Genomic DNA, 27,568 nt, shown 5'->3' on the forward strand with positions numbered 1-27,568 from the left:
CTCTTAAAGCACTGAAAATGAGGTGGATGGCGTTCTTTTTAGACATCTACAACACATTGCTTTTGTCTTTGTGACGTGCACTATACAGTGAAATAAACGGGTCAGACGTGCCTTTTTATGTACATGGGAGCTGAGACACTCATGCACGTCTTCCTTAACTAAATATTATTTCACTTAATCCCTTGCCAGCAGTGCCCAGCGATGGTACATGAGATCCTGGTGCATTCCAGTATTCCAGTACAAAGACTAGTTTTGAAAATGATTCCTGGTTCGTAAAAGTAGTCCATGTGGACAGCCTAATGCTCTCTAAGAGATCCAACTCTCCAGACCAGGTTTAGGTGTCCCAGCCTTATGCCAAGGCGTATGCTTGCGGGCACCAGTTTGTAGCTTTTCTTGCCTGTGTCGGTGCCATCATCCCTTCACTGATGCTTACGCCTTGCTCCCAAGCTAAAAATCTGAAGAAGCTGCCCTCTGTTCGCGGAGGTGAAGCGTGGCCATTCGGATAGTAGCGAAAAACTATTAGAAGGAGCAGCTGAAAGTTCACCTTAAAACAAATTGGCTTTCCCTGCATTATTGCCCCTCCAACTTTGCAACTTCTTTGGTATTGTGGCCCATTTACTATTGAAGGGCAATAGCTGCCACCTTCGAAACAGCCATATTGGATGTGGCTCAGCTTAGCCTCATGAACTCTGGAAACAGCACATGATGCGAATGTTTCTTGGAGACAGATCACAGCCTAACCCTACCTCACTGCACAGTTTCACAGTTACCTTCCAAGTCTTTGGGATTACAGACATTGCCAGCCTTTACATTATGTTCCAACAGAATCCAAGGATGTGTTCTGCACCTTGGGGGATACTATGTAAAGTAAAATCTCTTAGACATAATTCTTTTTTAACGAAAGCTGCAGGCATCATCGCTTAATATGGCAAATGAATTGACGAGATAAGCAATGTGGTGCACATCACTGCAGTAGCTCCTTGGCAAGAAAGTTCTTTTTAGGGAAATCGGTAATAACAGTTCTAAACACGTCTTCAGCTGATCCGTGGATCTTGTATGTACCTTATTTACATGAGCTAAGTAGTTTCTATTTTTTTACCTAATTTTTAAATCTTTTTTTTTTTAATTATCAAAGTAGACTGACATATTACTCTGTGTCAAACGCCAATTATGTTGAAATGAAACTGCCTTAAATATTGCTTTGCATCATAAACATGTCTATAAAAACATGGAGTACTTTCTAATATTCCAGTTCAGTTAGGTAGTTCATATGTAGAATACTTGTTTCCATTAGAGTTACATGCATTAGTTATTTGAGTCCAATGATATTTTCAGAGAAAACGTGACATCAGTGAGAGCGCATTTGTTCCCATTTTATTTTCACAGTTTAATAGCAAATAAAGAACCCATCTCTGTAAGAGATTGAAGAAAGCTGCAGATTCATTAACAATATGCTAAACCAGAAAGGCTTCCTTTCCTGCTAAAGTGCTTAAACACAAACGGTGTTACCAACTGCATTCTTAAACAATCTAAGCTATGTTGCGATTAAAACAAGCTCACAGTGATAATGCTCACAATAAAACAGTGGCGGCCCATCACAAAAGCAACATGTTTTATCACAGCTAAGGAATATAGATGAGCTATTTTTTTTTTTTGATAAAGACATTTTTATTGATTTTGCATGAAAACAGTAATAAATACAAATCAACATGATGCCAACGGGCATTTAAACAATAATGGTCATGTCCTAGGTCCCCCCCACACCTTGTTGATACATACAATATACAATCTTTAAACCTAAAAGCCTGCTGTGCCCTCCCACCTCCCCCATATCTTGTTATGCTTATTTAAGCAACCTCTGGCCTCATATATAAGTTTCTCACGCTGCGCACACCAATCCACCCCCCGTCTCCACTTAATCAGTGTCGGCGCATTCTTTGCCTTCCATTCTGTCATTATATCCCTCTTGGCCACCAGGCATGCCACCCCTAAAAAGGTCCGGTCTGATCTTCGCAGCCCAATGTCACCCATGACCCCCAGGAGGAGGGGCACTGGCAACCTCTCCACCTCCTCTTGTAAGACCCCAGAAATCTCCTGCACAACCACACCCCAATAGGCCGCTATTATCGGGCATGCCCATACCATGTGGAAGAAGTCAGCTGTGGGGCTCCCACAACGTGTGCATTCCGCCGAGGAGCGGAGGCCCGCTCTGTGTAGTTTGTCAGGCGTGAGATATGCGGCATGCAGAAAGTAGGTTTGTATTAATCGGAGGCGAGTGGCCATTGTAAGAGAGCGCGGGGCCATCAGTGCTTCTGTCCAAACCATGTCCTCCATGGGACCCACCCAATCCTCCCACCTCTTCCGAAGTCCTCCCAGGGGGCCCGCCGTGACGGTAGTTAGGGTGCGATATATCTGGGAAACCCCTCCTCTGCCCAGGTTTCCCATCAGAGCCTTGGCTTCCATGGGGCTATGCTCAGGGATGATGTCTCCAGTCTGTACGTGGACTAGTAGGGCATGGCGCAACTGAAGATATCGGTAGAACTGTGTCTTGTTCAAGGCGTATTGTTTCTGGAGGTCCTGAAAGGACCGCATATGTGACCCTTCCCAGATATCACCCAGAGTGGAGATACCTCTGTTGTCCCAGGTCTGAAGGCCCTCCAGGCCTGCCACATGTTCCAGTTGCCTCCCGTGCCATAGCGGGGTCTGTTGGGTAAGGCGTCCCCACAAACCCGTCACTTTCTGAGCCATCCACCATCCCTGTAGTACCACTTTGGTTACATCTGGGGTATCTCGAGGGATCGGATTCCCATAAAGGGTGCCGAAGATCTATGGGTAGCCCATTGTTTGTAGTTCTAGTTTGTATGCGGGGTCTGACCAACCACCTACCACCCAGTCATTAATTACAAGTGTATGCATCGCTAGATAGTTGTATTGGATATTAGACATGCCTAAGCCCCCCTCGTATATGTCCCTCTGACATGTTTTAAGTGACAATCGTGCGCGAGTTCCGCCCCATATGAATTGGCGCGCTAAGGAATCCATCTCTCTGAACCATTTCGTGGGGACGGGAAGTGGGAAGTTCTGTAGGAGGTATAGGAGCCTGGGGAGGATCATCATCTTGTACAGCGCTATTCTGCCAAGTAGATTCAGGGGGAGCACCTTCCAGCGCAGGAGGTCGAGCTTGATTTTCTTTGTTAGTGGCGTGATATTAAGTTCCCACGCTAACTCGGGAAGAAGTGAGATATGTATTCCTAGGTATTTGAAGCTGTTTCTCCGAACTGGGATGTTTCGTTGCCAGTCTATACAGTCGCGAGAGCGGTGTAGGGGGACTAGCAGGGACTTGGCTGGGTTCAGGATCAGTCCTGAGGCTTCTGCGAAAAGTCTCAGGATTTCTAGGACGCGTGGGCCGCTTTTGGGTGGGTTGGAGATATACAGGAGAACATCGTCTGCGTACAATGCCACTCGGTCTTCCGAACCGATGGGCCAGTGCCAGCCCTCAATCAATGGGTCGCTTCTCAGTAGTATCGCCAAGGGTTCTATTACTAGCGCAAAAAGTAGAGGGGATAGCGGGCATCCCTGTCGCGTTCCACGGCCAATGGGGAACGGGTCGGAGATTACTCCATTCACCCGGACTCGGGCAGTCGGATTAGAGTATAGGAGTTTCACTAATCCTCTGAATTTCGGTCCGAGCCCATTTTTATGCAGGACCTGTTCGAGGTAAGACCAATCCACCGTATCAAAGGCCTTTTCAAAATCAAGTAGAAGTAGTGCCAAGTATTTGTGTGACCAGCCAGATGTAACCGCCTGATGCAGTGCCTGGTACTACGGGTAGGCATGAAGCCACATTGGTCAGGGTGAACCAGAGTGGGCATTACCTCCTTTAGTCTGGAGGCAAGGATCGAGGAGAGTACCTTAATTTCGACATTTAGGAGCGAGATGGGCCGGTACGCTGAGCAGTGTCGTGAAGGGGGCTGGGTTTTGGGGATCACCACAATTGTCGCTTGGTCAATCTCAGTGGGGAAGCGGCCTTGGTTTTCAGCTTCGTGGTACATGTTAAGTAGGTGGGGACCCAGGATGTCCCTGCATTTACTATATAGTTCTGCTGGGAAGCCGTCCGGGCCTGGGGTTTTGCCCGTTGCCAGGCTGGATATTGCACTGCCAATCTCTGCAAGGGTAATGGCCTCCTCCAATCTATTTCTCGCCTCTGGGGACACCCTCGGAAGGGTAATATTGTTTAGTAGTGGGGTCTCTCTCTCAATGGGGGGGCGTGGGTGCTTGGCATATAGACGCATATAGTAGGAGGCGAAACTATGTGCAATTTCTGCAGATGTTTTAACAAGGGAGCCCGAGTCCTCTAGGATCTCGGGTATAATTCTGTCAGCCATGGGGCGGGTGACTAGCCAGTGCAGCAGTTTCCCGTTTTTATCCCCCCATCCATATATTCGGGCTGCTGAGGCTCTCCACATGTGTTTGGCCGACTCCAGCATCATATGTTTGATATCCTCTCTCACCCTAGTCAGTCGCCTCATGGTAGAGGCCGAAGCCGAGTTTACATGCTGGCGTTCCAGTCTTAGGGCCTCGGTTTCCATTACAGAGATCTGGGAGTTCTGGTCTCGTTCACGGGACCGAAGAATGTGTTTGGCGTGCCCTCTAAGAGTAGCCTTACAAGCGGCCCATATTATTCCCGGGGATTGAACCGAACCTACGTTAAGTTTAAAATATTGACTGAGGTGATTCCTGAGCTCCTGCGTGTAATCTTTATCCTGCAGGTGCCAAGCGTTCAGGCGCCACATAGGCCGCTTGGTGGGGTCTACTCCGCCTAGTCGGATACGTATTGGCGCATGGTCCGAGACCCCTCGGGGGAGAATCTCTGCCCCGGTGATGTTTAAGAAGTCCAGAGCGGGCATAAACACAAGGTCTATTCTGGATTGCGTCTGGTGGGCCGCGGACGTGTGCGTGTACTGGCGCTCTCTGGGGTGCCAGGTGCGCCACACCTCGCACAGGCCGAGGCTTTCCGCCCAGTTGCTTAGGGCTGAAGCCCTCTGAGATCTATTGGTGGTGATTTCCCCAGATATGTCCAGAGTTGGGTCAAGGACCGCATTGAAGTCGCCTCCCAGTAGGGTGGTCCCTTGGGGAAGTCCTGAGGTCACTCGGTGGAGCGAAAGTAGGAAGGTGTCAAGCCCCGCTGGAGGGGCGTAGGCACATACAAGGTTTAACGGGTACCCCTGAAGAGTCCCTGTGACTACTACGAATCTACCCTGTGGGTCGGACTGCGTGGCTGTGATCACCATGGGTAAAGATCGGTGTAGTAGGATAGCCACCCCTCTAGAGCCTCTGGAGAACCCTGCGTGGTATACTCTATCATATCCTCCTCGTGCGAGCATCGGCCATCTGGATCCTAGGAGGTGGGTCTCCTGGAGGAGGACCACGGAGGGGGAATATCTACGGAGAGTGTGGAATACTGCTGATCTCTTGATCTTGTCTAATAGGCCATTTACATTCCAGGAAAGGACTTGGGTCATCAAGGGCCAAGCGTGAGGTGTGTAGGTGTTACGCAAGATTTAGTGTGCGGGTGTAAACCCAGGGATGACCATTTCAAACAATTTGGCGAAATCTTAAAGTTACAAACCAGGCTGACTAACTCGTAGCCCTTTAAACCCAACTCAAACTCCCCCCCCCTGAAACTCCCCCCCTCCCCATACTCCCACCCCGGAAGCATCTGTCGCCCAAAAACCCAACCAAAACCAGACAGCCAGCATTGCTGTCGCTGGGGTGGAGTGGTGGACCCCTCCTTTCTTTCGGATCAATTGCAATTAGCGGTCGCAAAACGAGCATTCAACACCATACTTTAGAAGGTCTCCGGTGTCGTCAACGGCAGTCCCACCGGGGCCTGCCCGAGCACATCAGGCGCGGCCAGTCTCTTCCCGCGTCCAACGAGGGGGCCACACACGACTTGTCAGCCGAGCACCGGAGATTGACTCAGGCGACCACCTTCTGTCGCTAGGGCCGGTGTCTGAGGCCCCGGAAGAGCGTCTGCTGTGATCTCAGTCTGTGAGCCTGAGTCTTGGGCCGTCTCACCGTCCGCAGGAGTGTTCAGGTCTTTCCGCCTACCTCTCCGAGATCTGGTGCGTCGCCTGCTCCTCCAGGGCCCCTCTGAAGAGGGGGGTACGATACAAGGGGTTTTCCCGGCAGCCCCCGGGGGACCCCTCCGGGCCCCGATGCCCTCCTCCGTCAGCCAGTCCCACGCCTCCTCAGGTGATTCGAAGAAGTATGCTTTCCCAGCCATGAGAACTTTGAGGCGAGCAGGGAAGAGGAGCATGTACGAAAGTTGCATTGCCCTGAGTTTTTGCTTAACCTGCTCATACGACCTGCGGCGGGTTTGGACCTCTCTGGTGTAGTCCGGAAAAATTAGGATTTTGTGATTTTCCCATTGAAGATCTTCTCGCTTCTTTAAGGATGTTGTCTCTATCTTTAAAATTAAGAAATCGCGCGATCATTGGGCGCTTCGGGCCGCCCGGAGGGGGGCGAGGTGCGAGTGCCCTGTGGGCTCGTTCAACTGCGAACAGGGGCGAGAGGGATTGGTCCGGCATCCACGTTTTGATCCATCTCTCTAGGAACTCAGAGGCCTTGTCATCTTCTATACCCTCGGGGAAGCTGATAAAGCGTAAGTTGTTGCGTCTTGCCCGGTTTTCAGCATCCTCCGCACGGCGGTGAAGCTCGTTGGTTCGGGTCTGCAGTTGGGCCACTTTGATTTTGAGGTCAGACAAATCAGTATCATTCTGGGAAACTCGGGATTCCACCTCAGTGATTCGGTTTACTGCATTTCTAAGGTCTTGTCTGATGAGGCCCATATCCACTCGTACTTCTCCGATCTTGGTTTCTACGGCTACCTGCGATGATTGAATAGCTTGGAGAATGGCGCTCACTCCGTCCAGGGTCGGACCCCCGCTGGCTGTGTCTCCCCCTCCCCGCTGGCCCGTCGTCGTTGTGAACTGATCGATTTTTTGTTGGGAGGGTGGAGGCTGTTTGTTCGCCTTGTCTTTTCCCATCGTGGTGCCCGGGCGGGGGCCGGGTGTGTCACACTCCCCGTATTTATGTTTTCAAGCCCAGGTTTTCAATTTGTTTTCCGGTGTCTTGGACCAAGGAAGGTATCGCTGTGCCGCTCCGTGCAGGGACGGTGGGGTGTCACTGTCCCGGGGGCGTCGTCTGGACTAATTTACTCTCTCTTGGGCCCTGTGGAAGCATCTTTTGCCGGTACCATTGAAAGACCTGGTCGTTGGCTCCCATCCGGTAGCTCCCCTCCTCTCACCCTCTGCCTAGGCGAAAGGGACTCACTATAGATCCGGGCTCAAGTCTCACCACACCCAGGATCTGGTGTTTCCGTAAAGGGCCCCTTTTCGCCACACGCTGGCCTCTACTTCTCAGATCTGTCTCGACAAGGATCAATTGTCTATAGGTCGAGGCCTTAAAGTTCAGACTGTTTTGGGGTGTGTGTCTCCACCTCTCGGATCCTGGTCTGCTACCAGCTCTTGGTGTGGGCCTTGGCAAACCCCCTCTGGACGGAGATCTGAATGGGATCCGGAGGTGGGCCACTGCCTGTCCCCTTCACTGTAGCAATGACAGGGGAGGGGGGGTTCCACGACTCGTCGACCCCCTCTCCTTCCTTCTCCTCCACTCCTGGGCCCCGGGTAGTGTCTTCGTCCTCCCGGGCGGACCCGCCCGACCTCCAGTCGAGTCCCGACCCCCCGCGCGGCCCCAGCCCCTATTGCGTAACAGGAGGGGGCTGCGGGGGGAACAAGCAGCGGCGGCGGTCTTCCAGTCCTCGCACGGCCGCTCCACTTCCGTCTCGCGGGCCAGGCAGGACGGATGGGGGGTCCAGGCCTCCCGGCCTGCACCCGCAGGTCAGTGCACAGGGCAGGCCGCTCACCCGGTGTCTTCTTCCTCGGCCGCCCGGCCACAGGGATCCGCCGCCGGGGCCCGGTCCAGGCCCCCCCAGGGACTCTCTCCGTTCTTTCAGCCTGCCGCGCACGCCATCAGCTCAGCTATCGGCCTGGCCTCGGCCCAGCCGGGCGCGTCGCGGTCGCCATCTTGTTTTCCCTTCCCGGGATCGGCCCGATCTCCGCGCGGGCATAAAATGCAGGAACTCCGTTTTTTTCGCCGTGCGTGACCCCCGCGAGACCCAGGGTCACAGGAGTGTCCGAAACGGCGTCTTTCAGCTCCCTTGGACCGCGCTAACTATGGGCGGATGACGGAGGGGTCCAGAGCACTCTCAGAGTGCAACCGCCATCTTGACGCCCGAAGCCACCATCTAGATGAGCTATTTACTGCCTGCAAAATACTTTGTACCCAGTATTTTTGCGACCAGGGGGCGAATTACAGAAGGAACCCCAGGGCGAAATGGGTATGTGTGCCCACCTTCTGCTTCCCAGGGCACTTTGGTATTACAGAAGGAGCTGCAGATGTTTGCCTGGCCCCTTCTGAAATACAGATAGTGCTGGCGCAGGTGTAGAACCAAACTTATACTTAAGGGGTGTTCCCTCATTTGCAAGGGGCATTGCCCCCATGCAAGTGAGGGGAACAATTTGTCTCAGTGCCCGCGCCTTATTATAGACGCAGGCACAGAGGCATGGAGGGCATCAGGAGATGCACAGACTGCTTGCCAGAAAGAGGTGGCACACACTTAATGAGCCCACCCCGCAGGGCATCCCGGTAGAGAAGGGAAAGGAGGTCCCATGAAGCCCCCAGACATCCCCTTTGAGGCGGGTGCAGGTGGATCTATGCCCCCTTAAAAATTGCAGGCCATGGGATAGCTTCACTGTGAAAGGCTAACCTGCTGCCTTAAACAGCAGCTCCACCTTTCAAAATTTGGGCTGCCCCCGAGCAGTGCAAGTTTGCAGCTGCCCTCGGAGGAGCGCCTTATTAGTAATTAACTGCACTGGCCCTGTTTGGGACAGGGACAGTGCACACTTTCTGTAATATTGCCCCAGTAAATTATTTTCTGAACTGACCTATACGTAAATAGGTCGGTTTGGAAAGGTCAGATTTTGAATTGATCGCAGCATGACCTATCTCACTAATGTTCATGAGGTAGGTGTTGATGGTGGCCTGCTGGGGTAAGCAGACCACATGTCTCTGATTGCCTTTGATTAAAGTAAACGTTTTTTAATGCTTCCCTTTTTATTTAAAGGAAATGGGGCTGTGTATGGAAAGAAAAGTTAGCATTTTTTTGTTTCTTTGAGAGTTGGCAGTGGTCCCGTGGACCTCTGCCTACTTCCCAACAAACTTTCTTTTTTACATTCACAAAGGGCAAGGGGTCTCAAAGGGACCTGTTCCCTTTTGCGGATGGGTTACCACCCCAACTTGGAGGCCTGTAAAATGTCCAAAGCTTACAACTATTATTTCAGTCCTAAACCATTGATTCATATGAATATGTCTATGAAGAGCCATTATTTGAATGACATCACCCGTGTACCTTGTGCTTTCCATCAAAACTAGCAGCCCTTCCATCTGCATGCACCGAGATAGTTCCTCTCCATGTCAGATTGGTAGATCAGTGTTTATGAATGGAAAAGGCAATTTATCCTAAATAAAGAAGTTTGAGGTTTTTGCTCTTGGCTTCTGGTTGTCTTTGTGCCATCAGTGAAATAATGTTCCTATATTGTAAAAATGCTGGTGGAGCTTCACTCTTGGCACGAACAGATGAGAAAAAGCTACTTATAAGGAGTGTTCCTTCTCTCTGCAGGGTGTTCTATAGGCAGTGTAGACACAGTGTTGGTCAAACACTTGTTTGACAAGTTACCAATGCAAATCGGTACAATTTAATTAATGAATTCGTTTATTTGCCTATCAACTATACATTCACACAATCAAATGTTCAGTAATGAAGGCCACTTGGACAGAATAGAGGAAAGTATAATTGCACCTGTGCACTAAATAATTGATTTGGAGATAAGTTCCAACTGCTCACCTTGTTTCTCTCTGTTGCTCTCTGATTTTCATTATTTCCCTTTGCACAGCTTAAGGGCCAGATTCACAAACAAATCTATACACTTTTATTCAATTTAGGTATATAAGTACACTGATTTTCGAATGCACAGGCATGTCTGTAATTCACATTACACCAAGAGTGTACGTTGTCGAGCTGCTTTGGTTAGTCAGTAACCCAAATGATAAATTTATACTCATCAATGTGTAAACTCACATACAGTAATGCTTCACTATGAAATAATATTATGTGGGAGTACATTTGTTCACAATGGAGAGAGCGGGAGTTTCAGGGCAGGAATAGTGTGCAAAATTGGTGAACATGCACAAACAGGCGTTCTCAAACATATTTATGGCGAGTTCGAGTCCTGACATTGACAATATGCTTACTCCTACCAGAGACAGAAGTTAATGCCTAGCCAGAGTGGGGACTGAGTGTCAGTACTACCCACAAAACTGGTAGATTTCTCCGTGAGGAAAATATTTCCCTATGGATAAAAATAAGGTTAGTGTTTTGAAATGAGTGTGTATCTGAGCTCATTTGGAAAGTTGCTACTGTCATAGATGCCCAGGAGCACTCCTGGAATTTTTGAGAATTCCAGAAAGGTGTAACTCTATTTGAAGGACAGGGATGAGCATATATAGGTAGATTTAGGAATTTCTTTCGGAACTGGGCTCTATAGCATCCAAATGGGAGTCGTGTGCCCTATCAAGCACCACATTAACCAAACTATATCAGTACACGTGGACGAGCCTTTGTAAGCTCGAGCCTGGCTCGATCCATAAGCCTTGCTAGGCTCGGGGTCCTCGTGGACCCTTGAACCCAACGCGACCCGAGCCTGACCCCTCCTTCCTAATAATGAACTGTGAAACATGAATACGGACTCATTATCTATAAACATCTCTTTGCAAAAGACAATGCAACCGTGTTGATGTTTCATGGAGATTTAACAAAATGTTGGTTTTACAGGATATGAAACCCAGCATTGTGTTAAAAGTCTACAAAACGTCAACACAAACATAATGCCTTTTAGCACGCCTTAGCAATAAACAATGAGTCCATGTTGGTGTTTCTTTGTGTTTTAACACAATGTTGCTTTTCACAGGCTGTGAAAACTGTCGTTGTGTTAAAACTCTAAAAACACCAACACGCAGGGGAAGGGAAACAGAGGGAGATTAAGGGGAGGGAGGAAGCAGCAGGGAGTTCAGCTTGCTAAGTGATCTTACTGGTTGGAAGTAGGGTTGCCGAAGGGCAGAGCGTGGTGAGGGGCGGAGGACTGGATGCTGGGGGCGTGGTTTCAGGCTTCTGCCAGGGTGAGAATTGTACACTGGGCTCCAATCACAAAGCCTAGACCAAGATCATACATTTATCAACCAATACATATATGTGAACAGACACTGCCTTCCAGTGCCACAATTTGCAGCACAGAACAACCAGCTAGTGATATGTCTCTTTGTGCTTTTGTAATATCTGCCAACAGTGAAATACCACTTTAGCATTCAGAGGGTCACGGTAACAGGCACTTCACTCTTGTTTACCCTTGTATTTATGGAGTAGTTACTATGCAGCAGGTCATGTATGACACACGCTATGTAGCCATTGCATCACAAGTGCAAGTGTAACTTTCAAAGTTTCCAAGAGTAACAATTTAGATGGAAATCGCAGACCTGGGTATAAATCCTGGCGGCCCTTTCCCCCCTCCATCACCGAACTACATCAGCTTATTAGACAAACCTCAGCCAAGAAAGGTGGATTGGTGAATGGATGGGTGTGTTAATGGCATGCCTGGCACAGTGCAAACTTTGAAGTTATTGTCAGATGATACTTTTATGTCAGGGAGTTAGAAAGAGAATTGCCCAGGGTCTCACAATAAGATCGAGTGGCAACGCCGTGAATCTGAACGCAAGTCTCCAAGTCTAGCCGCTGCTGTATCACTACTGTAACACTTTTTAAAACTGCTTGTCTTAGCCCCGCATAACCTTTCGACTTGTTTCCACTGTTTTTACCTGTTTTGTTGTTTTATTGTCATACTGTGTTAACTCGGCTGCAACTGCTGTTTTCTGACAGCCACGTTTCCCGCAGTTTTTTGCCCACTCCTTTCCCTCCTGCTTCTCGCCTCCCTTCACCCCTTTCTCCTCCCAAAACCTACTTAATGGGCGACGGCGTAGTGCGCAATAGGCGCCCCACCAGCATGCCAAAGGTACACCAAGGGCAAGCCTATCTGCACCCATCCACAGCTGGACTGGGCCCAATGCCAGGAACCCTGGCCGTTCCACCCTGCGCAGCTATACCGCCACATACGTCCGAGCCCTGGGTCCCAGGCACATCGACAACAACAACTGCTGCTGCACATCTCCACACACCACCAGAGGACTATTCTCCTGCCAGTACTGCCACTTCACCTACAACATTGAAGCAACCAGCAACTCCTGAGACACTGCACACATAACTGCACTCACCACACTGACCAACCCGCATGGTACAACTCCAGTGCATTTTACACAATGCACAATTGCTCAGCAAACACACCACAACGATCTGGGACACAATCTCACATCCTCACCCCAGACGCCATCTTCCTTAAATAGACTTGGCTGAACCCCACCTCAGCGCCAGACTTTGCCATGGCTGCCCCCGAAGTCTACAAGTTAAGACATTGGGACAGAACCAACAAACGCGAGGGTGGAATTGCTATCATCTACAAGGACACCATCCACTTCTCGACCTCCTCAGATGGCTCGACCCCGGTAATGGAGCATCTAAACTTCCAACTCCACACAGACAAAAAAAACACCCTCAGAGACACCCTCACGTACAGACCAGCAAGACCATGCCCCAACGTCTGCAACACCATCCCTGACCTCATCACTCCGATCGCCATTGACTCCAAATACTAAATCTTCCTAGGGGATCTTAACAACCACCTCAATAACTCCACTGGCACCAACACAAATGACCTCCTGGAATACATGAGCAACATCGGCCTCAGCAACTTGTCACTGACCCCACCCACGTCCCAGGACACATGCTGGACCCCATTTTCACTTCCAGTGACATAGTTAAGTACAACGTCTCACAACTCACCTGGACTGACCACTACTGAGTCCGCTTCACCAAGTCAGAACCTATCAACACTGGCACCATGCCCCCCAGTTTTCCTTGCAGAAATTGGAAAAAGATATTATACGACCAGTGGAACAACATTCTCAACTCCCACTTCCCAGACACTGCATCCAATCCAGAACAGCCTGCAAAAGAATTTCTCTCAGTGAGTCATAGAATGTGCCAACACAATCACTCCTGCCAAGCCAGCTAAATCCAGAGGTCCTGCCAGAAGAGCCTGCTGGTTCACTGTAGAGCTGAAATCCACCAAACACAACTGCTGGCAACTGGAAAGGAAGTGACACACCAGCAAAGAGATAGGAGACCATACCACCTGCAAGACAGCACTCAACCAGTATAACCGCCTCCTGAAAGAAACAAAGAATGCCCTAGCAGACCTTATAGAAGCCAGCAGTAACCACAGCAGGGAGCTGGTTACTGCTGGTTACAGGGAGCAGGAGGCTGTGCGTGGAATTTTCTTTCTCACGGCATGCGTGGCGTCGCTTTCCCCTCTGGAAGTCGGGTGGTGTTGTCCATGCGACGCCGTGTGTCGAAGTTCCAGTCGCACCGCAGGTGTCGTGTCTAGCGGCGTCTTTCTGGATCGGTGTGCAGTGAATTTCTCACAGCGGAACAAGCTGTGCGTCGAAATTTTCGGCGCACGAGGATTCCAAATTAAAAAGAGAAGTCTTTTTGGTCCTGAGACTTCAGGGAACAGGAGGCAACCTCTATCCAAGCCCTTGGAGAGCACTTTTACAGCCAGGCAAGAGTTCAGCAAGGCAGCAGGCCAACAGCAAGGCAGCAGTCCTTTTTAGAAAGCAGACAGGTGAGTTCTTTGAGCAGCCAGGCAGTTCTTCTTGGCAGGATGTAGGTTCTGGTTCAGGTTTCTTCTCCAGCAAGTGTCTGATGAGGTAGGGCAGAGGCCCTGTTTAATACTAAATTGTGCCTTTGAAGTGGGGGTGACTTCAAAGAGTGGCTAAGAAATGCACCAGGTCCCCTTTCAGTTCAATCCTGTCTGCCAGGGTCCCAGTAGGGGGTGTGGCAGTCCTTTGTGTGAGGGCAGGCCCTCCACCCTCCCAGCCCAGGAAGACCCATTCAAAATGCAGATGTCTGCAAGTGAGGCTAAGTGCCCTGTGTTTGGGGTGTGTCTGAATGAATGCACAAGGAGCTGTCAACTAAACCTAGCCAGACGTGGATTGTAAGGCACAGAAGGATTTAAGTGCAAAGAAATGCTCACTTTCTAAAAGTGGCATTTCTTGAATAGTTATATTAAATCCGACTTCACCAGTCAGCAGGATTTTTGTATTACCATTCTGGCCATACTAAATATGACCTTCCTGCTCCTTTCAGATCAGCAGCTGCCACTTCAAAAATGTATGAGGGCAGCCCCAATGTTAGCCTATGAAGGGAGCAGGCCTCACAGTAGTGTAAAAACGAATTTAGGAGTTTTACACTACCAGGACATATAAACTACACAGGTACATGTCCTGCCTTTTACCCACACAGCACCCTGCTCTAGGAGTTACCTAGGGCACACATTAGGGGTGACTTATTTGTAGAAAAAGGGGAGTTCTAGGCTTGGCAAGTACTTTTAAATGCCAAGTCGAAGTGGCAGTGAAACTGCACACACAGGCCTTGCAATGGCAGGCCTGAGACAAGGTTAAGGGCTACTGAAGTGGGTGGCACAACCAGTGCTGCAGGCCCGCTAGTAGCATTTAATCTACAGACCCTAAGCACGTATAGTGCACTCTACTAGGGTCTTACAAGTAAATTAAATAGCCAATCATGGATAAACAAATCAACAGTACAATTTACACAGAGAGCATATGCACTTTAGCACTGGTTAGCAGTGGTAAAGTGCCCAGAGTTCAAAAGCCAACAACAACAGGTCAGAAAAAATAGGAGGAAGGAGAAAAAAGTTTGGGGATGACCCCGTCAAAAAGCCAGGTCCAACAAGCAGCAACTCACAACCTCCTGGACCTCTCTCAATCTGGATTCCAAGCCAACCACAGCACTATGACAGCCCTGATCACAGCTACCAACAACATCAGGGCCCTCCTGGACTGCAGCAAAATGGCAGTCCTCATCCTCCTGGATGTGTCAGATGCCTTTAACACCGTTTCCCATTAAATCTTGATCAACAGACTCCACCACATTGGAATCCAGGGAGAGACCCTCGAATGGATCCCCTCATACCTCACCAGAAGAACCGAGAGAATCTATCTCCCACCATTCACCTTGGAACCCAAGAAAATCCTCTGTGGCGTTCCCCAAGAACCGTTCCTCAGCCACACACTCTTCAAAACCCCCTGGCCAAAAATGTAAGATTGCACAAAGTCAACATCATCTCCTATGCCACCGACACCCAGCTCATCCTCTCACTGTACAAATAACCCACCACCACCAGAGCCAACTTCCACAAATGTTTGATGAGTGTCACCGACTGGATGAAGGACAACTGTCTCAAGCTCAACACGGACAAGGCAGAAGTCCCCATCTTTGGGAGCAGCACCTCGCCATGGAGCAATGCATGGTGGCCTGCAGAACTCGACCCATCACCCGCTTCAACAGACCACACTTTCAATCACTGCATCATCTTAGGCAGCAAGCTATCTATGAAGAAGCAGATTAATGCAGTCACACCCACCTGCTTCCATACCCTATGCATGCTCTGCAAGATCTTCAGGTGGCTCCCAGTCAGCACCAGAAGGACCGCCACGCAGGCCCTCATCAACAGCAGGCTGCACTATGGGAACCCACTGTACATAGTAATCACCACATGCGTCCTTAAGAGACTACAGACAATACAAAACTAAGCTGCAAGACTTATGGTCCACCTCCCCAGATGGACCCACTTTCCACTTGGCCTCAGGAAGTTACACTGACTCCCAATCCAGAAGAGATGCCAGTTCAAGATGCACACACACACACACATGTACAAAGCCCTGCACATCGAAGGACCAGTATACATGAACAAATGCATGACCTTCCAGCAACTGACCAGACACCTACAATCTGCCTCCCTCTTGCTCACAGACATCTCCCAGATCCGCCGAAGCAAAAGTGGAGGATGCTCCTTCTCACACCTGGTGGCCAGTGCTTGGAATGACCTTCCCCTACACCTCAAGACCGCCTCTTCACTCCAGCAATTGAAGAAAGGACTCAAGACCTGGCTGTTCGAATTAACAGACCACCACAAAGCAGTGAGCAACTCCAGCCCTTGAGACCATCTTGGGCAATGTTCTATGCTCTATAAATCTATGATTAATTGAAATCTCCTGGACTGTTTGTTCCGTGGCTACTCACCCCCCAAATGTTAGGGTATCTTCAGTAAAATGAACCCCACTAAGACTGGTGGGATTTAAAGAATGGGGGGTGCGAGTTTTATGCCCCTTTTCGTGTGGCATCTTGAGCAGTCAGTGCATGGTCAGTGGATACAAAGGTGCAAGTTAATCTATAGGACCGAGTTGGAAATGTTTCCTCGCTGCAGCGAGCTGGAAAGCACTGAGACCTTGCTCTGGATGGGGTGTGAGCAGAGCTGCATGAAGAGACAGTCAGGTTATATATCCCAGGTCTCACTCTCAGCAGAGTGGGTGACATTGTTACAAACCAGTCTGTGTTCTGGCTCTCAAACACTGAGAATGATCTACTCACGTCAAGAAAAAGTGTGAATATTTTTAGTCAACACAGGAGCAGAGAACACTGAATTGAATTTTGTATGGCTTAAAGTTTCTTAGTGCCCTTTTTATCCGTTAAAGAACAGAGGCATGGTGTGCCCAAGATCATACAATTTGGTTAGGGGATGAGACTTATCCACCAGAACACTTGTCAGCTTGACTGAGTGGTAGCCCCCATGCATTTATGAGGTCGTCAACTTCTTCTGAAAACAAACTGGGGGGTCTGAGGCAGTGAAAAACAATAGCGCTTAATAGAAGAGACCAGAAGTTGGCAATCCAGAAAAAGGTGGAAAGATCAATCTCTCTTGGATGAGACAGAATTTCAATACCGCTTTGGTCTCTACAGGGTAGGGCGAAGTACGTGGCAGGGACTGAGCACACAAATGACATCTTCTTTTAAATCAAAGTATTTTGAAAGCGATGGCAACTTTCTATGGATCAGTGGCAAATATACACAATGAACACACATATATCTGTAGATATTTCAACATACTGAGAGATAAATATTTACATGCACACATGTTCTTTCTCACAAAAACGCGATTCAAACAAGCGTTGATTGTATTAGTGTACACAATGTATGTGTAGGTGTACCTGCTCGCCCCCTCAAAAATATATACATTAAAATATATGTATCTAAGAAAAACAGACACTAATATTTTAAACACATGTATAGTGGTCAAAACACATTAGAAAACACACATATATAAAACACATAAAAATATGTATGTATGTATAGGTTATCTGCAGGCATTTTAAAGTCTCGGCAGGTAGAACATGTACGAAACGCACTGATATGTTAACATTACATACTTCAAACAGCAATTGAAAGAAGAAAGCAGGTAAGCAAACGTGCTCTAGAGCTGCCCTAATGATCCACTAATTTGTAGTATTAATCATATACGTTTTAAACAGAACTCCAATAATGCACGTGGCCCGCTGGGCCCGTCATCAGGGAAAACAGCGACGCAACATCCGGCCATGTTTCCGGCCTCATTTACATTAATTACAGTCTTATCAGTGTTAGGCAATCGCAACAATTTGGAAAGCATCTGCAAAATACACTCAGTAATACTCGGCTTTATGTTGTAATTTAAGAACGGAATCGTGCAGCCACCAGGGGCGGCCATTTTTAAATAGGGTTTTATATGGATATGAAACAAGTAGACCTGTACAGCAGCAGGATAGCTAATCACAATATTTGTTTTTCACTACTTATGAAAGAATTACTTCAATACCTGCGATTTTTTAAAAAGCAAAGTTCTTTTTATTTGATCTAAGTGTACCGGAGCAGTACTGTTATGTAGCTAGTCACCAGAGGATAACCTCAGTGAAGGTACAAGTTGGGCATTTTAAACGACGAGTTACAGAACATGTGTAAAAGTGCATTTGACGTACAGAAATGAATGTAACAAGACAAGAAATTCGGAAATGTGGGACTACAGTCTGGCTTCCCCATCACACAGGCTGTTCTCATGAGCTCTAATTCAGTCCCTTAGTGTTGTCAGCAGCCACAGGACAAGGCTGATGATACATAATATTCTGATATTTATTCAGTATCAATATCTGGATTTTGGTTTTTCATATGGTATTTGTTTAGTCTTCTCTGTAGTTGATGGGGCACAAATCTAGCTCGAGAAAGTAGCAATGCATTTTAGAGAGAATGTTTCATGGTTAGAGTAATATCCTAAACTTGATGGGGTGTGTGATTTCTTTGAGGGGAGAGTGGAGACTAGTGACTGAGTAGGTAGTAGCCTGCACTATGTACAACTGTGTTTTAATATACTTTACATTAATTCATATGGTAATCCGACAGAAGTTCAGATAAGCATCGCCTTTGATGGATATCACAGTTATGCATTGTCATGGGCACAATGTGTAACTTGTCCGAGCTCTTCTGTTTTGGCATCCAAGATCAGGAATAGAAGTGAAGGGGTATTTGCTAGTCCATGAAAGGCTTCCCCTGTCTTGTCCATCAAGCAGGCTGCACACAAAGCACCTAGTAAAGGATAGTGCTCCACCCTGCATTTAAAAAATCTGAATACAAGAGCTAATGTGGCTGAAACACAGAATATTGATTGTGAACTAACTCAGATGAAGTACACTTCTGTTGGCGTGCATTCTTCACAGGTCTCTTGCAAATATTTGCAGACTCCACTGATTTTTTACATGTTCAAAAGTCACAGAACACACATATTTAGTTAATTTAGCAATGATTATTTTAACATAGAGAAAAATGACCAATACATGTGTTTACTTTTTTAAATCAAACTTAACACTGAGCTCTCTTGCAAATATTTGCAGACTCCACTGATTTTTTAAATGTTCAAAAGTCAAGTAGCCCTAAATTTATTCAGTAACATACTTACTGTGATCTGGACAGATTCATAAAGCAATCAATAAGGGAGTTCTTTGTGCATGAAAGGGAGATAAGCCAGAAAAAAAACTGTATGTGGATTTTTGCAAAGACAAAAACTTCTTATGACAATAAAAAGGGATGACATTCATAACAAATACAGACACCTTATTCTCTTGCTTCCTTGGTATCAAGAAAGCTAGGGAACATGCACTTGTAGAAAAACATTCTAAGCCTAACTTTGAAAAAAGCATCAAGGTAATACTAAAAATAAAGCAGTGGTGCTGTCAAAGTGTATTTACCACCAGAGAGTTCTTCAACGGAAGGATGACCACCGCCATGTGGCATGGTGATGATAAGTGATGAATATTACTCATATGAACATATTCTATAAATAATAATTTTCAGGTGTCTATGTATTACTACCAAGTCCTTTATGTTTTTCCATGTTGTAGTTCATATAAATGTCTCTGGGAGAATTGTATTTTTAAGATTGTTAGGTATTTTTTATGTTACCTAGGAATGGTCTTTAAATACTTGTCCATTATTATCAGTAACAGACAGATACTGTTCTTTCGTTATCCTTCTTTGAGTTAGTTCCAAATCTGCATATATAGTTATGTGCAGTCTCTTTCTACTATTCCCATAGCAGTTAGTCAGTTTCCTCTAGGGCTCAGTCCAGGATTTGTTCTACAAAATGGGTATTGTTCATTTCTACCCACACCTTTAAGCTAATCTGTTCGTGAGCTTAAGAAATTATTTGCAAAGTTATTTTATTTATAGAAATTGGAGAAATTCGAAATTTTGAAAATGTACAACACTTTAAAATTATGAATGACATTTACAAAATGAGACCACTTATTAAACTTTCCTGTACACCTTTGGTGGATTTCTTCTCCAAAACTGTTTTAAAAACACTGTGCGAATGTAATGATATTTTAAGAAGTCTGCAGGGTTTTTATGCAGGCCTTCATGATGTATTGGTAAAAAGTTGCTTTTGTTTTTCACACCTCTAGTTCCAAATCTCATAATCTAATTGATACATATCCTTTGTAGTGAGCTTCCCACTTATGGAGTGCTCTTAATCAACAGTGATATGGAAATATTTGATTTTGATTTGCCCATTTCATATTTTTATTTCTAATTTCCAAAAGATTATTTTCTGTTGCTGAAAACTGGATATTACTTTAGTGATGGCATTTCCACAAGTATTCGTGTCACAGTATAATCATTTTCAGACAATGGGGGTCATTCTGACCCCGGCGGTCTCTGACCGCCGGGGCCAGGGTCGGCGGGAGTACCGCCGACAGACCGGCGGTGCCCCGCAGGGCATTCTGACCGCGGCGGTTCGGCCGCGGTCAGATGCGGGAAACCGGCGGTCTCCCGCCGGTTTCCCGCTGCCCTGCAGAATCCTCCATGGCGGCGGAGCACGCTCCGCCGCCATGGGGATTCTGACACCCCCTACCGCCATCCTGTTCCTGGCGGGTCTCCCGCCAGGAACAGGATGGCGGTAGGGGGTGCCGCGGGACCCCTGGGGGTCCCTGCGGTGCCCATGCCAATGGCATGGGCACTGCAGGGGCCCCCGTAAGAGGGCCCCACAAAGTATTTCAGTGTCTGCATAGCAGACACTGAAATACGCGACGGGTGCAACAGCACCCGTCGCACCTTCCCACTCCGCCGGCTCAATTCTGAGCCGGCGTCCTCGTGGGAAGGTTGATTTGCCCTGGGCTGGCGGGCGGCCTTTTGGCGGCCGCCCGCCAGCCCAGGGCAAATCCCAAAATACCCTCAGCGGTGGCGGGCGGCCTCCGCCGCCTGCCGAAGTTAGAATCACCCCCAATGTCTGTTGTCCTAATTCTACTCCTTCAGAGGGTCCTTTGTCTCGCTTACCCATTAATATATTTTTGGTGTGCTTTTCATTATTTATCATCACCTCATTGAAGGTGCATTATTGTCAATGGTATCCAAAACAGTCCTTGGAGATCCAGACCTTCCTGTGACGTTTCTGTTATGATGGTGTTAAATACACCCAAATACATTACTGCCTTTTTATTACTCTGTAGGGCTTAGCAAGAGGGGCCTCAATTCGCAGGTCAACTAAGAAAAAGAAGAGAACCATTGCTGATGAATCTGCTGAGAATGTGATCGACTGGTGGTCGAAGTATTATGCATCCTTGGAAAAAATTCAGAAGGTAAGATTTTTATCAGCTCTACATATAGAATCATAGACACAGAAATTATTTTATTAAAATCTGTTTTGAAAGTTACATTTGAGCATACGTTCGCTGTCAGCCTCCAGCCGCTGACTTTTATAGTTAGTTTACATATGAAAAGCTCTCTTCTTGCACAGCGTTGAGTGCCAGATTTGCTGTTTTTGAGGATGAATGTCTCCATCAAAGCCCTTAGTTCCATTTCCTCAGGCTAAACAGTCTAAACAAGGACTTCTAGTTTACTATGTACCATTGTGGTAGCCCATCTTTGAATTATCCCCAAACTATCTTTACGTTTTTGAAGCTGAGGCATCTCTCGAATAGGACACAGCCACCTCCTTTGCCTTTTGCTCCTCTCCTGCCTACCATTGAAGAGCGTTGTTAGCTTCACCATTTACACACTATTACACTTCCTGAGATCCTTCCCCAGCTCCACATCCTGACACCAAACAGGAAGGCACAAAAGGCAGAGTGAGACCCAGTGGTGTTTCCTCTCCATAGCATTCAAAGTACTCGGAGGACTTCCAACGTCATCATGACCTTAATTTCTTTCTTTCAATGACCCAGCCACCAGTCTGTACGCAATCCACTCACCAGCTACCTATGCACAGCATTTCCTTCATCACCCAAATATTTAGACCCTTTACCCCTTAAGCTCCCAATCCGTCCTGCCCATGCCCATGGCTGCCACGACCCTACGGAACCGGTGTTGCACTCCTCCAACTTTTGGAAGAGAGTTCCACGAATGTATCACCCTTTCTCTGTAGAGCCTTCTTATGTTTCAGTATACTTTTTATTTGATTGCTGGTGCCATCTGTATATGATTAACACTCCCTGTTAGATCTTATCTCTCTTCACTCCTACAGAATTCATAGACTTTTTTGCTTAACTGTGCCTTTTATTCAACTTGTGACAAATTTTGATAACTCCTTTCTGGACTGACTCTTATGACTCTTACCTAACTCTGTTCACCCCATTTTTAAAATTACGTGCAGAATTGTTTGTCTGGTTGAACTCGAAAATTGCTGCATGGCTTTGGAGTTTCATAATCCTTGTGGTGATATTTTTTTGATTCCTCTCTGATAGGCAAAGGCAATTGCATCGAAAGGAGAAACAACAAATGCAGGTTAGTTAATTCTTTTTCTGTTATTGGGGAGATGTAGTCTGGTGGTTAGGGTGATGACTTTGGAATCTGGAGTCAACCCAGGACAAAAATGTTGTGGTTCTGGTCAAATCATTACATTTCCTGTGCCCTCAAATTACAAAAATGTATAATGCAAAAAGATAAGGCACTTGCTTGGTTTGCATGATCTCAAAGTGTCTTTCATTCTCACTTTGGGACACATTTAGTTCAGACAGCCATGTGAGCAGGTCTTGGCGTTGTAAATCAAATAGATTCAAGTATGTTGCACTCAATTCAATAAATACCACATCTACATCATTAATTATAATTTTTTGTGCAGGAGCAGCATTTTGTACTATATGTTGGGGCAATACTCAAACTACTATACTCTCCATCCATTTTATTTTCTGAGTTTTGTATAGCAAGGTCCAACTACAGACCAATCACAGAAGCAAACAGGCAGTCATTTTACTCAGAATGTAATGGACATTTGGAATACACCCTTTTGACTGATGCAAGTGTAGTTGCCCTTTAAAGAGGCTAATAGTATTCATACTAACTATCCCTGGCTTACAAAGAGTACAGGCACTCGTTCAATATATATGACTCTTGTAGTTTAGCACATTTTGGGTCTTCTCCGGGTATACTGGGTGCTGCTAGGACATCTGCCATCTCGATTTCGTGTGATAGTGCATTGGTTCACTTTTTCTGCGTTTTCAGAAGACAGATTTTTTTTCCCTATACAAGAACCTCTTCCCCTATCTACCTATCAAGTTCTGGGTGTTCAATTCATCTTCCCACCCTGAAAGAATATATCAAATATTGGTTGGAAACTGCATATAAAATGTTTGAAAATATCCATAAACCTCCAACTCTATAGTTGTTCCAAACATCAGTTTGCCTGCCCCGTGTCTCACTTTCCCCTTTGAAAAGGTATGCAGCAATAAACTGACTTTTCCACAGAAGTAAGGGGATATCAGCATGATTTCTATGCCAATAAGTGATACTCTACAAGTTAAAGTTTTTTTTTTTAATCATGCCCTTGGTCGCTAAACCTGTCTCTGTGCTAAGACAATAATTTCTAATGGTCAATGTTGACATATGCCTAGTGGCACAGAGGCCCATTGACTTAATGCCATCCAGCTCGCCAGTTCAAGATGTTATGAAGCATTGGACTTCCATTATCAGAATGATGATCTCAATAGCAAAGATTAACAGAGTGGCACTTCACTGACTTGTGAGAAAAGGAAGCATTTGCTGTGGTGGCCTGAAAGCACCTTGGTCTGGAGGTGAAGGGTGATGCAAGAAAATATGATGCCCAAAGACCAAGAGACATAAGATAGACTGCCTAAAGGCCCTGAACTGTTAAATACAGTACTAGCCAATAAACAGTGTAAATTGTTTGATAACACTCTGCAATAAACACAACATTTATAGAGATGCATCAGTCTCCCCTCTTTACAACAAATATAATGTTTTATTGTGCAAACGGGGAAGTCATTGGCCACACAATAGAGGCACCGATGTGTGAGGCATCGGTTTTCACAACAACATTTTTAAAACCAGCTGTTCGCAGGCAGCAGCGCACCTAAGTCCTATGATGTCTTGTTAAAGGGTACTCCAGAAATAACAAGAGTGTATTAACTGATTACCACTATAGCACTGAGGTTAGCAGTAGTATCAATAAGGATAGAAAAACAAGTCAAACAGTCTAGAAGGGACTCACGGAGGCAGCCTTCAAATAAAAGTTTATTTCATGGGCCCTATTCAAGGTTATGGCGTAGATGTATCAGGAAAACACTAAGGATATGTTTTTAACATTAGTAGTAAATCCATGGAAGAAGCTACCAGCAACATTTCCTTCACCCAACTATCCCAATGGTGGAGGAAATTTCACTAGTATTTTTGTTTCCAAGTGTAGTATTTGCTTGAGAAATCGAAGTAAGTATTATCTTTTGACCCAAATCTAATTCAGGACTGTATTTTCAGTAGGACCACCAACAAGGACCAGGCTGGGTCAAGGAGGGGCTGAGGGGGTAGAGATCATGGACCATTGTCTCTAAAGGTTGTGTGTCTGCAGAAGAAATGTACCTTCTTACTTAGAATCTTTTCTAGATCTCAGTTTCCCCATCTGGGATCATATTAGAGGGATTTTCCAAAGATGCATTGATATTCTTAGATTGTCACTATGGGTGCTCATGGCAAGGATATCTTTGATTGAAAAAAATGCTTCAGCCAGGCAGTGGAGAGACCTAAGCAGGAAGTGAGATCTTTCAATCAACATGGGCCCTCTTTGGGATGTTAAAGAGCCTTTGAAGAGCCACTAGTGTAGCGGTAAGTGTGAAAAGGTATTGTCCTCAGCTGTGCTGAATGTGGTACCTTTCCTCAGTGGACTGAAAGACAATGGTTTTTCAATATCAGTTCTTCCATGGACTGTGACACTTAATGACACATCCAGAAGTATACTTGCCTGACAGCAAAAAACAGTAGATGCAAACTTATTCCCCTCTTTGTTTATACAATGTTTCCTGACAAATTAGCAGTTAGGATTTTCTTTATGAACTGCAGCAGGATTTCCATAAATACTCAAGGTCTCATTTACAAAGCGATTGTGCTGCAGTTCCATCATTTTTGTAATGCAGCGGCATCGCAATCAGTGCTCCACAGGACTCCATTGGGCCCAACACGTCAGTTTGTAGAGGCCTGCATCACATTATACCTGTGCCAGGTATAATGTATGCAGGGTGGGCATTCCCATGTTAAAAGCCATGAAGAATTGATGCAGTGAAATGTACAACTTTTCACTGCATCACTCTGTGACTTGACTGCATCAAAATTCTTACACCTGCTCAGACCAGGCATTAGGATTGGTGCAGGCCTTTTAACATAGGACTCTCCTCTGTGTTCTGATGCATTGCTGGAGTTGTGTCAGTTTACGACGCAACTCCAGGAATGCATCACTTTAGCTTCAACAGATGTGTCAGGCTTTCTGACACATCCCTGAAAACTTGTGTAATGGAGAGCTGTATTGTAATTACAGCGCATCCATGGTGTCGTTAGGGCATTTGCGGCACGCGCAAGCAATCCAAAGCATCAATGTTGATGTATCAGTTCTTGTAAATGAGGCCCTCAGAGTTGGAATAAGGGCTTCCAATAGGCTGATCCATCCTACATCTCCATCATTGATGCATAATTAGTCAGAAAAGTCCGTATCACTAGATCAGTGAAAAACCTGCTCCCATTGTGAAAGCTCTTCTTCAGTTAGGGCAAGGAACTATGCATAAGAAAGCTCTATGCTGTAAGGGTGCTTATATAGTCAAGGTTTATGGCCTTTTACGTATATGTGGTGGTCTTGATAGCTGATTGTTTCCCTATCAAATCACTAAGGAGGAGGACAAACAAGCATTGCTGTAGAATCAGTCAAGTTGATTGTGTGCACACTGGAGCTTTAGTAAAAGTCACATTACCCAGCCAACTGGTCTGACTAAGTTCCAGGCAAGCTAGGCTGCTGTTCTCGGTTGTGCGAATTGCAGTGTAATACTTGTGTTTCCCTCACCAGTCACTAAGACCAGAGACATCTCTTCAGCACTCGTGTGGTTTTCCCACTATTTCCTGGCTAAGCTTCTTTTCTGTAATTCTTGTGTCAAAGGCCTCCTTTCTCTGGTGGCCACAGTTGTCCCCTTCCCTTGCCATCAGCTGCAATAAACGCCTCTCTAGCCAATTAGTCTCCCTTGAAATGGCTGACGTACTTACTACTGTGCTTCAGCCAAACCCCGATACACAAACTGTTGGCTGAATTCAATGAGATATTCCGGCAGCACTACATTACTGCTTCTGGTAGTGATGGAAAAGCCACAACTAGGATACAACCCATGCTGTGATTATAAAAGGTGTGCCACTGTTAGAAATGGGTTTTTTGGTTGGCAGTCAGGTTACCCTCTGTCCAAGCAAGAACCCTCACTCTAGTCAGGGTAAGTCACACACAATCCAAAATTATCCTGTGCCCACCCTCTGGTAGCTTGGCACGAGCAGTCAGGCTTAACTTAGAAGGCAATGTGTAAAGTATTTGTGCAATAAATCATACAATAACAGAATATAGCACCACAAAAATACACCACACATTGTTTAGAAAAATATATAAAATTTATCAGGATAATTGTAGGTCAAAACGAATAAAGATGCAATGTGAAATTGTAGAGATATCACTGAAAAGTGATATAAAGTGTCTTAAGTCTTTAAAAAGCAAACAAAGTCTCTTTCAAGCACAAAGTACCTGGTTTAAAGTGGAAAATCTCCGCAAAGGGCCGCAGAAGAAGAGATACGTGGAAAAATGGTGTGTGCGTCGATTTCTCCCCTGCACACACGGACTTGCGTCATTATTTTTCATGCGGGGAAGTCGGGCGTTGTTTTCCGGCACGCGGACAGTCTCTTTCTGTGGGTCGTGGGATTACCAGATGTCCAGGGGTCTGTGCGTGGATTCTTCGGCTTGTTTTCCGTCTGAGCGTCGTTCCGGGAGGATGTGCGTGGAATTCTCGTTCTCACGGCAGGCGTCGCGTTGATTTCCCCTCTGGAAGTCAGGCGGCGAATTTTTTGGCGCACGAAGAGTCCAAATTAAAAAGAGAAGTCTTTTTGGTCCTGAGACTTCAGGGAACAGGAGGCAAGCTCTATCCAAGCCCTTGGAGAGCACTTTTACAGCCAGACAAGAGTTCAGCAAGGCAGCAGGGCAACAGCAAGGCAGCAGTCCTTTGTAGAAAGCAGTTAGGTGAGTCTTTTAGGCAGCCAGGCAGTTCTTCTTGGCAGGATGCAGGTTCTGGTTCAGGTTTCTTCTCCAGGAAGTGTCTGATGAGGTAGGGCAGAGGCCCTGTTTTATACCCAAATGTGCCTTTGAAGTGGGGGTGACTTCAAAGAGCGGCTAAGAAGTGCACCAGGTCCCCTTTCAGTTCAATCCTGTCTGCCAGGGTCCCAGTAGGGGGTGTGGCAGTCCTTTGTGTGAGAGTAGGCCCTCCACCCTCCCAGCCCAGGAAGACCCATTCAAAATGAAGATGTATGCAAGTGAGGCTGAGTACCCTGTGTTTGGGGTGTGTCTGAGTGAATGCACAAGGAGCTGTCAACTAAGCCCAG

General features: G+C 46.6%; 1 protein-coding gene across 1 annotated transcript in view; it reads left to right on the forward strand.

The window, feature by feature from the left end:
- Positions 1 to 27,568, forward strand: part of FER1L6 (fer-1 like family member 6) — a 682,981-nt gene that overhangs the window by 540,534 nt on the left and 114,879 nt on the right. The window contains exons 27-28 of the mRNA XM_069220715.1: positions 21,178 to 21,306; positions 22,411 to 22,450. Of these exons, the coding sequence (XP_069076816.1) occupies positions 21,178 to 21,306; positions 22,411 to 22,450 (169 nt within the window). The remainder of the gene's footprint in view (positions 1 to 21,177; positions 21,307 to 22,410; positions 22,451 to 27,568) is intronic.

The sequence above is a fragment of the Pleurodeles waltl genome, chromosome 2_2 (genome assembly GCF_031143425.1).
Source record: "Pleurodeles waltl isolate 20211129_DDA chromosome 2_2, aPleWal1.hap1.20221129, whole genome shotgun sequence".
In the NCBI taxonomy this organism is placed as follows: Eukaryota; Metazoa; Chordata; class Amphibia; order Caudata; family Salamandridae; genus Pleurodeles; species Pleurodeles waltl.